At 35.6% G+C, this 14,712-nt stretch overlaps 2 protein-coding genes across 4 annotated transcripts in view; one reads left to right on the top strand and one right to left on the bottom strand.

Annotated features, from left to right (window-relative positions):
• The window catches only part of VAPA (VAMP associated protein A), a 36,339-nt gene extending 33,395 nt beyond the window's left edge, over positions 1-2,944 (top strand). For 2 of the 3 annotated variants that reach the window (XM_063299102.1, XM_063299103.1), the window contains exon 7: positions 309-2,944. In XM_063299102.1, the coding sequence (XP_063155172.1) occupies positions 309-464 (156 nt within the window). In that variant the 3' untranslated portion in view covers positions 465-2,944. The remainder of the gene's footprint in view (positions 1-308) is intronic. The other variant, XM_063299104.1, reaches the window with a different exon arrangement.
• Positions 2,945-8,427: 5,483 nt separating this feature from the next.
• The window catches only part of APCDD1 (APC down-regulated 1), a 30,342-nt gene continuing 24,057 nt past the window's right edge, over positions 8,428-14,712 (bottom strand). The window contains exon 5 of the mRNA XM_063299101.1: positions 8,428-9,382. Within this exon, the coding sequence (XP_063155171.1) occupies positions 8,931-9,382 (452 nt within the window). The 3' untranslated portion in view covers positions 8,428-8,930. The remainder of the gene's footprint in view (positions 9,383-14,712) is intronic.

Below are 14,712 nucleotides of genomic sequence, written 5' to 3'. Positions count from 1 at the left end.
AAAGCTGAAATAAGTAGTAGTGTAGTGTTTCAGGCAAATCACTGTTCCCAATTATTTTAAATATTGGACCATAATACAGTCATATGGATGGGGAAATTTCTTAGTTCCTATTTTTTATTTAGGATTAATATTTTATGCCCCTTTTATGTTAAGTGTCACTCTTTAAAGGCAGCATGCATGAACAAATAAAGTCTATGATAGCATTTAAATACTTCTCAGAAATGTTTAACTGTACTGGTTATATTCAGGCTTGATGTGGTCTCTTGATTTTTTCCCCCTATTGATTGATTTCTTCCATGTATTTTCAGGATGAAGGCTTGAGGCTGAGAAAGGTGGCCCACTCAGATAAACCTGGACCGTCAGGCTTGGCCCTCCGAGATAATGGCTTCAACCCTCTTCCCTCACTCCTTGTTGTAATTGCAGCCATTTTCATTGGATTCTTTTTAGGGAAATTCATCTTGTAGAAAGGGAGAGAGAAGAGAGAAGCATGCAGAATGCAGCTTCCTTTTTTTTTTCTTGGCCAGAAAAAATTATTTACCTACCACTTCATTGGTAGTATGGCCAAAGTGACCATTTTTGTGTACAGCATCATACAGGCTTTGCCTCTAATGATCTTGCACGGTTAGACAACATGATAAAAAGACAAACTGTTCGGCTGCTGGACAAAATTGTATATTAATTCATTAATAGCAGGTGTCAGTTGCACATTCAGTCCTTTATGAAAAGTCATAAATAAAAAAATGTTCTTTCTTTTTGTGGTTTTAATAAGAGTTAAAATTGTTCAAAGTCTTGTAAATGTTATTTTAATAATCCTTTTCAAATTTTATCTGTTATTCTTGCCTCTTGGAAAGAATGATTATTAGAATGGTAATTCGCTCATTCAGGAAAATGATGAGGCATTCTGTGGGGAAATGTTCCTCTTAGTGTGTACATTTTCTCCTTCACCTTACTTTGCTAATATCATGGCAAAATTTCTTACCCTTGTGAGGTGGTTGTGGAAGAAAAAAATAATCATCTTGACAGCCCTGTCCCATGGTATTTAACAAAATAATAAAACTGTTAACAGACTTTCTGATGGGTAGCTTGTTTCTGTGAATTGTTCTTTTAGAAAGATTTCACAACATGTGCTATACACAGCCTGCTTCTTGTCACAGATTTATATTGTTCACTAGTTGTGGCTTGGACTGGTGCCAGTGAAGCTTCAGAAGAAATGTAGCAGTTTCCATATTGTGCAGCAGCAGCTGTAAAATTACCTGGCTTTTTAGGAAAATGAAAGGTCAGAATTCGATTTGTTTTAGGACATGGGACACATACTTTAAATTTACTTTTTAGAAATAGTATTTGGATGTTCAGGTACTTCTGTTGCATCACTGATAATCCTTTAAATTTACGGAATCAATTGTATCTTGATTTTTCATTCAGACTTATTAGGCCAAGTGTTCCATAGAAGAACATTCCCCGTAATGTTTCCAAATAGCCCAAAGTTAATACTGATTGAGAAAATGTTGATCATTTAGTTTCATAAAGAAATTAAGCTTTGTTCAGCAAATGTCTTGGCACAGCTGCCTGTTAGCTATGCATATCTTCTGTATTCTATAAAATTCATTTTATTTGTTTTAAATATCTTTTCTGCACTTAATCTTGTGGTTTGTTTAATTTCTGCTCTTCACATCATTAAATAGATGATTTTGAAAGCACAATACAGCTATTCTAAAGTAATCCATCGTAAGGAAGTATTTGAAATTGATATTTTGGAAGGCTTATACTTGTAAGCAGAATTTTGTATGTTCTTGGATATAATGAAGCTGTGCTAGATTTTACATAGCTGAGAACTGTTCTTGGAAAAATATACATCTTGGTTGCCTTTGATTTTTAATGCTTTTTTAAATGGAAGATCTACTTATATCAGGTACCATCACTATTCTCTGTGGTAAACTTTTATAAACATCTTGCAATTTACAAAGAAGATGATGAACAAACCACTGCCTGATGTTTCACCTAAAAGCATGCAAATACAGACAGTTCATCTTTGTGTTTTCTGGTATCTGCATTCAAGAGTTCTCTGACTGTGGTGACTTGAAGAAGTGTGTTCATACCTGGTTCTCACTTAATTGGTTCTAAAATCAGTACTGTTCATACTGTATTGTATCACTGGTACATCAGAAGAAAGCATTTATTCCTTAAAGGAAGTTGATCATGGGAAAGATTACGAAGACTTACGTACACGCTATAACTTCTAGATATGTTTTGAAATTTCTGTGGAAGAGGAAAGCTTCAGAGATATGTTTGCTATTAAAGTAATAGATACAAGGGTTTGTACTGGCTAAATACTTTAGAATTTATCAGCCTGAACTTAGAATTGATTACAGATAGCGTGAACTGTATAGAAACATAGTATGGGGAGGTACTTGAACCTAGGCATGATCTCCTGCCCCCCACCCCCGAAAAGCATTCCGCAGCCTGTAATCTGATGATCATAAGTATAGAATTAGGGCCTAGTTGGGCCGCTTAGCAGGGCAAAACTTTCAAACACAAATTCTATGGAATGATTCATGCGGAATTTGGGTACAACTATTAGTGTAAGTACAGGGAGGAACTCCTGCTTATGTGGATGTGCTTCTAGTTTCTAATAATCCTTTCATAACTGTATAAAATGTAATGCTGAACTATTTCACTCTCAGGAGTGATTTTGGATGATATCAACTGTATTTAGTGAAATTATGTAATATGGATTAAATTGTCTGTTCCTGAAATGGTTAGAACTTTGCCTGCTTGCTTGTGTACATCAATGTGAGGAACATTTGTTCTTGTTAATAAGTGCTTCCATCTGAAAATGAAGTCTGTTCACAACAGTAGATCTCATGTATAGTGAATCATTGGCTCCTGCAGCTTGCGTGATGCAAGCCTTATATTTAAGGTTGACGACTTTGCTTCTGGCAAGAAACTATGGCAGAAAACAAAATTATTTAAAATTCCTGAAATGTTTTTTCTTCTGCTTCTTGTATGAAGTGAGAAAGAAGCTCTGCCCAAAATCTGTTTAATCAATTTCAAAGAAAAAAATTACATTTAAGTAAAATTAAATTAGTTTCCAGTTAATTTCTTGGGGCAAAAAGTCTTGTACGTTCAGGTGTTATTAAGGATATTGGGAAAGTAACACCACCTTATATGTTACGAACTGAGTGATAATTCACAAAACATGCAAAGGAGTTATGGTATCTATGGTTTTTTGTAACTCATGATTGATAGTATTTTTGTTAACGTTCAATGCGAAGTTTATAAAACAAATTAAAACTTGGTGTACATAACAATTGATGGGATGCTGGCAACTACATGCCCACAAATTTTTTTGGATTACAATTCCTGTACATCCTGCACCAAGACCAGGATTATAGGAGAAATGTAAAGCAGAAAATGTGGAGGTTGCCCCATAAGATCTTAGTAACAATCATACAACTTTAACATAGCCTGCTGTGTAATCAAGTGTATAAAAAAAAGGCCATTGGATTTTGAATATCACCATGTTCAGTAAAAACTAGCTTGCTGGGATAACTTGATACCCGTCTTCAGGTAAGTATATTTTGTGAATCAGTATGTTGCCTAAGGATATGCATATTCTTAGCTATCTGGGAAAAGACATATGTGGGTAATTTGAGAGGCCCTGTTTGATTTTGTTCTTGACTCTCAGCAACTCGATTATTTTATCTAACTTGTGAATTTATAAATTAAAGAATAAAACCATTTCCCTTATGCGTATCTTATTACACCTACTTTTGCTGTATTGGCTGCAAAAAATTATAAGCTGATACACTAGGTGGCAGTCTATTGTGATAAAGTAGCAATATCTGTAAGAACCAAAGTTGTTAACTAAGAATATTTTCTAGTAGCATAATCAGTTCTTGGGCAAGAAACCTTTTAGTGGAATTGCAATCCTTTTCATTTGTTTCTGTCTGTACCTTTCTTTCACGCACACCAGTGTTCACTATAAGGTGATCACAGAATAATTGCAGACAGCCTAAATATCAAAAGCAGTGTAATTCTTTCTAGGCCTAGTGATTCCTCATGCAACATATCTCAGAATTATTTTGTATTAGAAAACTTGTTTTTGCATAAGGTCTGACTTCAGAAATCTTGAGAGGCTAGACAACTGTATTTTCACTATAGTACTTGAGATCAGACCATACTGAACATCTTGTTTGATCTGCTGTGTTAATAAATAATTTATGTTTGATATAATCTTGACGCATCATGTCATTTCATACATGCTCACCTGAAAATAAGCATTCAAGGTAATACGAAAAATCAGTCATACAGGATTTGATTAGCTACTTAAGGTAAAGTTTCTCTGAAAAGTTCAATATATTTATTTTGGCATTTGTCTTACTCTGCACTTTTCAGTTGTATGTGATGTGCCATTTCCGAATGTTGGCATATAAACCTTGCATCATTCACAGTGGTTAGATAATTTAGAAGAATGTTCTGAGACTGACCTGCTGGCTCAGTGACCTTGAGTATTTAAGTATTCTTTTTAGAAGACATCTAATGGTAGCTGTTTCCCTAAAGCTAGGAAGGATGTCTTGGATATCTGTCCCTTAGGGCACCCCGTGCACATCCACTCAAAGCAAGTTTTCACTTCCCTCTTGCTCCTTGTAAGAGCCAGTTTTTACCACTCTTTTAGAAATCCAGGTGTTCAACAGAAATAAGTCCCATTCCAGTCCTCCTGCTTACTTCCCAAGACCGATAATAGTGGTTTGCCATTGCCTTCTTCCTAGGGCTGAGGCTGGCCCGAGGTCACCCAACTGGCTTCGTGTCTAAGGCGGAATTAGAACTCATGATCTCCCAGTTTCTAGCCCGGTGCCTTAACCACTACACCAAACTGGATCTCATAAACACAAATACAGAAAACCTTTTAAAAATGCCTTTGTTTAAACAGTTACTTGCTTGTCCTTAGTAGTGTACTGCTTGACTAAAAATATTTTTTTTTAAACGTCCTGAAGATTGCAGCTTTCTGAGTTGTACAATGACATTTTCAAAGCATTTATAAGAGATCAGAGAGCAGTTCTGACATTTGCTTTGAGAACAGCAAAGCAAGTTTATTTTTACTATTTTCTGTATGGTGCAAAGCAGTACAAAAATGCTGGCTTTGAAAGTGCTATTTGCAACCAGATGTGACATCATATGCTGAGTTTTTGTAATTGAAAGTTGGGTTGTAGAAAGCATTACCTTTAGAAATGTCTGTACAGTATTTAACTGTATATAAACTTTAAAGGAGAAGGGGATTGTATCTTGAAAACATTAGTATTACTTCTACAATGTACAAAATTTACTAGCTGGAAAACCTGTTTTAGCTTAAAACCACTTTCTCTACTAGACAGCAAATTGTAAAATTCACATTTTCTGAGGCAACCTAATTTGTGCAATGTATTTTCTCTTGTGTAGCATTACATTCCTAAATTAGCAGCTTAGGAGAGACGCATTTTACAATAAAGTGAATGTGCTTTCATCATGAGTTTTTGAAAACCACATGTCCAAACAAAATTAGAGCAGAGCCTTTTTTTTTTAAAGTGGTTTTCTCTTGGCAATCTAGATGTTAGTGGCAGTTTTATCTAATAGCTAGACCAGAGGTTTTTTTTTTTTATTGAAATAGTAATTCCACACTTTACTACAATGTTTGGCTGCTTGATTTTTCCTGACTGATAAATTTGTAAGATAAGATGATAATTACTATTCTGAAATCTATCCATCTTTGAGAGGCAATATGGTACCACTAGATGGCAATATTTTAACCCTTTTTGGAGATACTCAACCATTTTTCTATGTAGTTTTGGTCTCTAGTAGAGGCATGTGCTAGTAGCTGTTAACATAAATCATCTTGCTATATTCATGCTATATTTGCTGTACATTCAAAAACGCTTGCGCCATATTGCTCTTTTAATGTATTACAGAATAGCCAGTATGCATAGCAGAAGATTAATGAATATAAAACCAGGATTTACTCTCTCAACTTATGCAAAGCACAGATAAATGCCTGATTTGGGGACAATTAAACGGTAGGTGGAGATTTTTTATATCCCCTCTGAAAGAATGTAAGAGCAAAAAGGAAGTGTTTGAATGTTAGCTGCAATGTCATGCCAAGTTACTTGTGTAAGCATGCCCTGCTATTTTAGAGGTAAAGATAATTGGATATAGATAATTTCATCTAGGTGAATCAGATAAAGCTAATTTCTACCGGAATTAATTTATATGCACCATTTTTATCTATGTGAATCTGCTAATTCATACTAGAATGTAGAATGTTTTGTTTTAGTTCACTATAGCATTTCTTGCTTTTTTGTAAAACGGAGCAAAATGTTTCACCTTGCAATCTAACAAAACAATCTTCACAGACTTGCACGCTTAAGAGGTTTTAGAACTGCAATTCCTAGAGGAATTTTGGGAGTTTCAATCTCAACACATCTGGATAGTAGCAGATGAGAGACAGGTGTAGTTGACAAAAACATGTTCTAGTTAAAAGAATTAGTTATTCTTCTAGTATCTAGTTTCATGTATTTAATAGTTAACAAGTGCTCAAGTTTCCAAAGCACTTTAAATTAGAAAATGAACAGTTACAAAATGCTAGAAAAAGTTTATCTTACGATTACAAGGTACGCAAATATAAAGCCACTTTAAAATCCAATCCCCAAAACTACGCTTGAATCCACCAAATGGCATCATGCTAATCACACAGTCCAGCACTCTTTAGTGCAGAAGACTAATGTATTGGTTTTAATACAGTAGGTTTATGTAGTTTTGCACACGTAAATACCTTTGCTTGTCAGTATCCGAAAATATAGCTGCTTACATTGCAGTTTTCATTATTTAAATGAATGCCCCTAGTATAAATGAACTATCTCTTCTTTCTGGAAATTAATATGGGGCCAGGGTATCAATAATGGAATCTTTCAAATGATATAAACTTGCTTCTAAGAATGTCCCTGTAGTTTTCATATATCTTGTGAATGCTCAATCATGGGCTGCTTTTGTTTTCTGTTACATCTTAATGGAAGCTTATAATTTCATCTGCCCATTCCCTTTGGTTTTAGTAATTTTCTTCCTTTTCTAAGCAATTGGAAGGAAATTATTAAGCCAGTACTAGTGTAAATTTCAGTAGCTTGCCCAGGTACCAGGAAGAGATGGAACTTTCAGAGCTCTGTTTATTAGTATTAAACAGTAAAATTCATATACTACATTGCCTTAAAACAATATTCACTTCAGAGACATGTCATACCCTCATAGTCTTCCCTATTAAAAATAAAAGTGGAAGGGTTTTTGCCAATCAGCTCAGTGTGTAAGCTAAACTTTTGTAAGAGGAAATTTACGTCAATAAACATGCACGTATATCCTCAAATAGTACATGGGAGATACATGGAAGTAAACACAATATAAAGTCCTGACTTGGAAGTTTAAGCACACGGAACAGTCTTAACTTCTATTTCTCAACTTTAGTTTTAATTTAAGTTGACTGCTAGTTGACTGCTACCATACCAATTTAAAAACTCTTGAAAACAATAGGGTTTAAGTACAACTATCACTACTGCAGAATTATACATTTGTCTTCCAAAGTGAAATAGGTAGATGATAAGCATCTTTAAAATCATATGTTTAGAAACATTTGAGAAATAATAAAGATCACAATGTACTCAGTGTATTCAGCTTTGGACATAATTCCTGGAAAAAAATGGGTAAGAATTTTCTTGTAATTTCATACTCTGATTTTCAATAAAGCATTTTATTAAACAGGAATAAACTGTAACTAAGCTACAGAATCTAGGGAATACTGTTTGTGTTTTCTGGGCTTGTCATATTTGGTGAAGGGGCTGTGACTCTAAAGAAAAAGCAATGATACGTGTTTGTAGTGCATTCTGCCCCATTACTAATAAAGAAATCTCATAATCTACAATGCTTCTACTTTGCTCAACCAATAAAAGTTTGTAGTTTGGGTTCAGTTGCCTATAAATTTCTGTTCTTTGACAAACTGCTAAATGTTCTTTGTTTTAAAAGCTTCCTTGTAAGCTTCTGACATTTATTAGAACTTAGTCCTGTTTCAATAAATTTCCCAGTTTAATAAAATGAGATTCAAGGTACGTGCAATGAATATGACAAAAATTCCTTTCATGAAAATACATTTAAAAATAGTTTGGCTGTTACTGATCCTATTGAGAAATCTTGTAATCCTCCCTGCCCTCCATTTTATATTGCTTTAAAACTTTAATTACAAGTTTCTAGACATCAGCATATCATTAAATTACCATGTATTGAGCAGCAATATAAAATGTGTCATGTGTTATTCTGTATCATTGAATTTAGTTTCATAACATCTATATAAATTTTCAACTAATTTTTGAAGATTTCAGATTTTTCACGCAGTATTTTTTATTCTAAGCATTAACATGTAAAATCTATAAAAGTATATTTAGATAAATCCATGGATTGAGTTTTTTGTATATACATATATACACTGTAGCTTAAGAAAGATGCAGTTTTCTAGTATTGGCACGATAAAAGTATAATACCTGATAATTAAATTCAATGAATAAATTTTTTGAAGTCAACGAGCTGCAACAGCAAAGTTGATGGAAGAAAGGTTGCAGAAAATGTACTGGTTAGTTGTAACAGAGTTTAACATGAAAGAAAGAAACTGCAGTCTTAAAGTGCAATTGCTATTGTGCAGTCATGTCAGGCCTTAGATCAGACTGGATGAAGTTCAAAGAAATGAGTTCTGTTCGTGATTCAAAGACAGGAAAGCATGAGGAAATAACAAAGAGTTATCAGGCATTCAAGTGCATCAAGAAAATAAATGTCCTTTTTTTGTTTAAAAATGCCCTTTTCCTTTGCCATTCTCATGAATCTCAAGTCTTATATTGCCCTGATCTGAGACATTTCAAAATGCTCTTCTAGCTGAGAAGGTCCAAGTGTGGCACAGTATAAATAGCCAGTATTATGGCCAGCACAAATGCACAGGAATTCCTTGCTGATGCTCTACTATTATACCATCCTAGTATGTTTTCTTCTAATGTTCCTTCTATTCTTGGGGCTGCTGATGTGCATTGAATTAAGGGCATTTGGTAGGATGTGGCTCTTTTTTCTGGTCTGTCTGGGCTGGATCCATCACTAGGCCTCTGGCCATTATATAGCAAGTATCTGCCCCTGGCATCCTGCTCCATTTTGAAGATCTCGTATTCTGTGTGAGGCAGACGGATTCCCAAAGCAATACAGCCATTCGTGTGAGTTACATCTTGCTGCACCCCAACTTGCCAGGATCCTTCTGCTCCACACTCATTTCCGTTGAAGACGTTCAGTAGAGAGGCTGTAGCTATATCCATGGGAGTAACTTTCATATGATTTACTGCAAATAGAAGAAACTGTTCATTACATTTTGAAGTATAGCAATTAATAGCATAGTTCAGTCTTGATTTATAACAACTTGATGCTATTTTGTGAAAATGATCCAAATCCTTACTTTAAAAAACATGGTATTTTCTTTTAAATTGAGCTTTTACACATTAATATAATTATAATAGATCTAAAGTTAGTTTGCTTCAAAGGAATTACAACATTTGCCTATCTATTCCAGCATCCTATTTCCAAGGGTAGTCAGCAAGATACTTTGAAAAAATCAACACTTTTTGTTTCCTTTTAAGCAACTGGTTTTCAGATACTACTTTTTAGACCTGGGGATTCCATTAGCATTCATGACTAACATCTATTAACAGACCTATCCTCTATCAATGTCACTAATATTTAAAGGTGCCTAAGTTACTGGCTATCACATCTTGCAGCAGCATTGTTATGCACTGAATGAAAATATTCTCAGATGTCATAAAAAGCAAAGTACACAGATTTTACTTGTTTTTTGTCCATTGGATTTTTTTTGTTGCACTACTTAACAAAAGCACTGTAACCAATTTGTAGACTGTACAAATATTTAGCTGAAAAACTCACATTTTTACCAAATTAAAAATTAAGCAGAGTATTTTGCAATATTGTATGGATATTCCCAATATATGCTTGCTTTTTAGAAGTAAGCCTAAAAAGAATGTTTGAGGGCAACTAAAATATCACCTGTCCATCTTTTACAGTATATCTGGACATTATTATTTGTTTCAGTCTCTCTACTTCTTTCTTTATTGTTCCAGTCAGAGCTGCTGTAATGAGTGCAGTGGCTTGACTAAGAACAAACAGAGCTGATCTGAATGATGGCAATGCTTCCCCAGCTGGCCATCTGGACAACTCCAACCAAGTGGAAAAGCCTATTATTGCCCATCCCTGAATAACCCATAGGAATAGCCCATCCCTATTCCTTTTAGGTCTATCTTAGGTACATCCCTCAACGTATTTTCAAACTGTAGCTTCAATTTGAAGCTCAAAGGAATTAGTCTCTCTTCATGACAGCATTGGTTTAGTACTCTAGTTCCTAAGATGCAAACAAGCTGCATAATGTTTTTTGCTGCATTAATCATGACAAACTGCAATAGTCTAGTGATCTACAAATAATAGATGATGTGCCTGGAACACTGTATAACAATTTTGTTGTAGCTGTGCTCTGCTGAATCCTGAAGTTTCCAGAGGTCACCACCCTGCATCCAATATGTGTGGATATTGTGAAGCCAGAAAAGTAATGAGCTGCCAGTTTTGAATCAGTTTTGTTCATAAACAAGTATTTCAACAAAGTATTTTTTTAGGATTTTAATATGCACAGTGTTTATAAATATATAATTGTGTTGCTTGTTAATTGCCAAAGTTCTGTGCATGTCTGTCTATCTGAGTAGAGTGAACACCTGAAACTTTCCTGTAGGTGGGTATTTGCATTTGATTTTAAAGGAGGAGGGAGTTGACTGAAATATAGAAATAGATAAGCTTTTAGGAGAAAATGTTATAAGGAAGTTTTATGTGCAAAACAGGCTATCAGAATGGTATATAAAATCCACCTTCCCTTAAGCTCCAAGAGGAGAGAAATACAGATGTATATTGTACAGATTACTATATTTTATATAGTCGTTCAACTGTGAAGGTCCATGAGTTCAATTCCCAGTAGAGGGTTGAACCCCACAGAATAACATGGGACTACCCACATTTGATAATACTAATAAGGATGAGATCAGTAACATTGTGCCTCCTGGTGTCAATGTAACTCATCTTAAACAGGCATTGGAGTGAAACCATGAGAGTTATTGCCCAAACTTCCTCATGTAATTTTCTTTAACTTAGGTACAAATAACTCCATGATAACTTACTCATGAGATTATACCCTGAAACTACTAGAACCATTAGAGTTTTGATCTGATGCTCAAACTATATTAAGTTTTTAAAAGTACACTTAAAGCTACCATTTTGAAAACAAATCTCATGCTGATGTTTTGTTGAAAATTCTATTACACTTTTATTTGTCCCTTAATACACTATTTTTTGCAAACACCACTTGGGAGGAGAGTGTAGGCTATTTCTTGGGAAACTGGATCAGGAACAAAGCCCTATAGCTTCTTTTATTAGAACAAAGTAGCAGCATAAAGAAAGCTTTCATTTAAAAAATATAAATGTAATTCACAGTTTGGTCTTAACTATGCATACACAATTGTGCATATGAAACTCTTAGAAATGCAGAAATCCTATCATTTCATCTCTCTTGCTGGTAAGGAGAGCAAAGTGGGATAAATGTATTTCCCTTCCCCCCATTCCCCATCCTTCCACCAAGCAATCAGTATGTAGATAGCAATTTTTTCATATGCTGTAATTCTACTTTTTTTCTAAAATAGACATGTAAGTCAACAAATGCATACATATTACAATTTTAGAATCAGACCATAAAATAAATGTACTAAGTGTAGAGACAGATATACAGTACATCTACTCATTAAAGGCTACTATATTGACAATTCTTGACTTATTTTTGGATCAGTTAGGTGCTTGATTCACTCATTTTTAAAACAATGCAAACTTTTCTAAATGCATTCAACAAACTATCACAGCCCAGGGTTTGCACATAACTATGCTATAAATAAAGAGAATGCTCCATTTGAAAAACTACTTTTTGGTAGGAAAGTTGAAGATAAAAACTTCGTTTCTTAATGCCTCTGGCCCAGGCAAGCTTGTAAGCTGGTATTTATGGAAATATTGTGGAGAAGATGATGCAAAACTTCACTTAAATCTCATCTAAAGATGTTTCTATAGCCAAATGGGAACTAAATATCACATAGAATGGCAGTCCCATTAACATACATTATCCTCTTTTGAGCCTTCATCTGGCATAATTTCCTGAAGAAAAGGTAATCTATAAATGCCAGTGTTTTAGAGAAACAAACTTGATTTACATGAACCAAGTTATCCTGATCCTGAGAAGATTAAGATTTAACTGAAATGACTTTTAGTTTGGACTTCCAGCTGAACTGAATAGTCTCCCTCAAAAGGATTCTCAAGTGAACAGAAATTGGTTCCATTTCAGTTCTAGGTGGCAAAATCATATATAAAAACTCATCAAACCCCAATAAAAACTCTTATTTTGCATGTCATTAGCAATACAGATGCAATTTCATTTTAAAAGTAGTTTTACTTTTAGTTTTTATATGCTGTAATTCTACTTTTTTTCTAAAATAGACATGTAAGTCAACAAATGCATACATATTACAATTTTAGAATCAGACCATAAAATAAATGTACTAAGTGTAGAGACAGATATACAACGGACTGGTTTAAGATTGGGAAAGGAGTACGGCAGGGCTGTATCCTCTCACCCTACCTATTCAACTTGTACACAGAACACATCATGCAACAAGCTGGGCTTGAGGAATCCAAGGCTGGAGTTAAAATCGCTGGAAGAAACATTAACAATCTCAGATATGCAGATGATACCACTTTGATGGCTGAAAGCGAAGAGGAACTGAGGAGCCTTATGATGAAGGTGAAAGAAGAAAGTGCAAAAGCTGGCTTGCAGCTAAACCTCAAAAAAACCAAGATTATGGCAACCAGCTTGATTGATAACTGGCAAATAGAGGGAGAAAATGTAGAAGCAGTGAAAGACTTTGTATTTCTAGGTGCGAAGATTACTGCAGATGCTGACTGCAGTCAGGAAATCAGAAGACGCTTAATCCTTGGGAGAAGAGCAATGACAAATCTCGATAAAATAGTTAAGAGCAGAGACATCACACTGACAACAAAGGTCCACATAGTTAAAGCAATGGTGTTCCCAGTAGTAACATATGGCTGCGAGAGCTGGACCATAAGGAAGGCTGAGAGAAGGAAGATCGATGCTTTGGAACTGTGGTGTTGGGAGGAAAATTCTGAGAGTGCCTTGGACTGCAAGAAGATCAAACCAGTCCATCCTCCAGGAAATAAAGCCAGGCTGCTCACTTGAGGGAATGATATTAAAGGCCAAACTGAAATACTTTGGCCACATAATGAGAAGACAGGACAGCCTGGAGAAGATGTTGATGCTAGGGAGAGTGGAAGGCAAAAGGAAGAGGGGCCGACCAAGGGCAAGATGGATGGATGATATTCTAGAGGTGACGGACTCGTCCCTGGGGGAGCTGGAGGTGTTGACGACCGACAGGAAGCTCTGGCATGGGCTGGTCCATGAAGTCACGAAGAGTCGGAAGCGAATAAATGAATAAACAACAACAAAACGAAGTTTTACTTTATTTTACATTTATGGCAGGAATGTCAAAATCAGCACTTGTGACCAGTTAACTGACCATTGAGCCAGAGATGCTGTTCTATAATTAACAGGCAAAGGCTACATTTTAAATTTTGCATGATGTCACTTGATTTTAAAAAAGGCAAAGTAAAGGTGGTTAATCAACTCTGTAGACTTAGTGCTATGATGTGTCTGCCTGGTCCAAGTCCAACGTCTCAACCAATCGGGTGGGGCCACACTTCTGATTCAAAGGTTTCAGCGCATGCCTGAGCTCACAGACAGCACCTGTTGGAAACGCTTGGAGCCAAATTTTCTGTCATGAGTAAGGATGGCGAGCAGGGGGCTCCCACCCAGACTGTCAAGCGCATGCGTAGCACTGAGGAACTGTTCAGCCATTCAAAGAGACACAGATCGGGACCGCCTTAACCTTTGGGGTTTATATGGCTGGGTTTTTCCCACGCTTCCTCAGTTTGTTAGGATTCTTGTTAAGTACTAGTAATAAATATTAGAGACCAAGTCATTGTCTCAGTGTGTTTCCTGGTAGTCAGGACATTTTCTTTTTCTCAGGATTGTGTGGCTGCCCTGCAGAGCAGCAGCATAATCCTAGGAGAAGCTGTGTGGGTTAAGTAGGTGACAGGTATTTACCTTCACCCAGTCTGAAATCAAGGGGCCAAAACAGCTCTATTAACCTCTGCACTTACATTGTGAAAGTTCCTTCCAAAGATCTGTCTTTATTATGCCAGCCTTCTCCAATTGAGTGCCCTTCAGATATATTGGGCCTACAATTCTGCCTGAAAACTCTAGCACAGTGTTTCTCAATCTCAGCGACTTTAAGATGTATGGACTTCAACTCTCAGAATTCCCCAGCCAGCAGAGAAACCCTGCTCCAGCAGGTATAGCCACAATACAGCTACACTGTGTGCATAATTATTAGGCAAGTGAGTATTTTTGAGAATGAATTTCGTTATTGAACAACTACAGTGCTCTCGGTCAATCCAAAATGTTAATAAACCTCAAACCTGAATATTTAAGAAAGTAAAAGTGAGGTT

Source organism: Candoia aspera, chromosome 3 (genome assembly GCF_035149785.1).
Source record: "Candoia aspera isolate rCanAsp1 chromosome 3, rCanAsp1.hap2, whole genome shotgun sequence".
Taxonomy (NCBI): domain Eukaryota; kingdom Metazoa; phylum Chordata; class Lepidosauria; order Squamata; family Boidae; genus Candoia; species Candoia aspera.
Note: the sequence above shows the minus strand (reverse complement) of the source record. Positions and strands in the feature narration are given on the sequence as shown.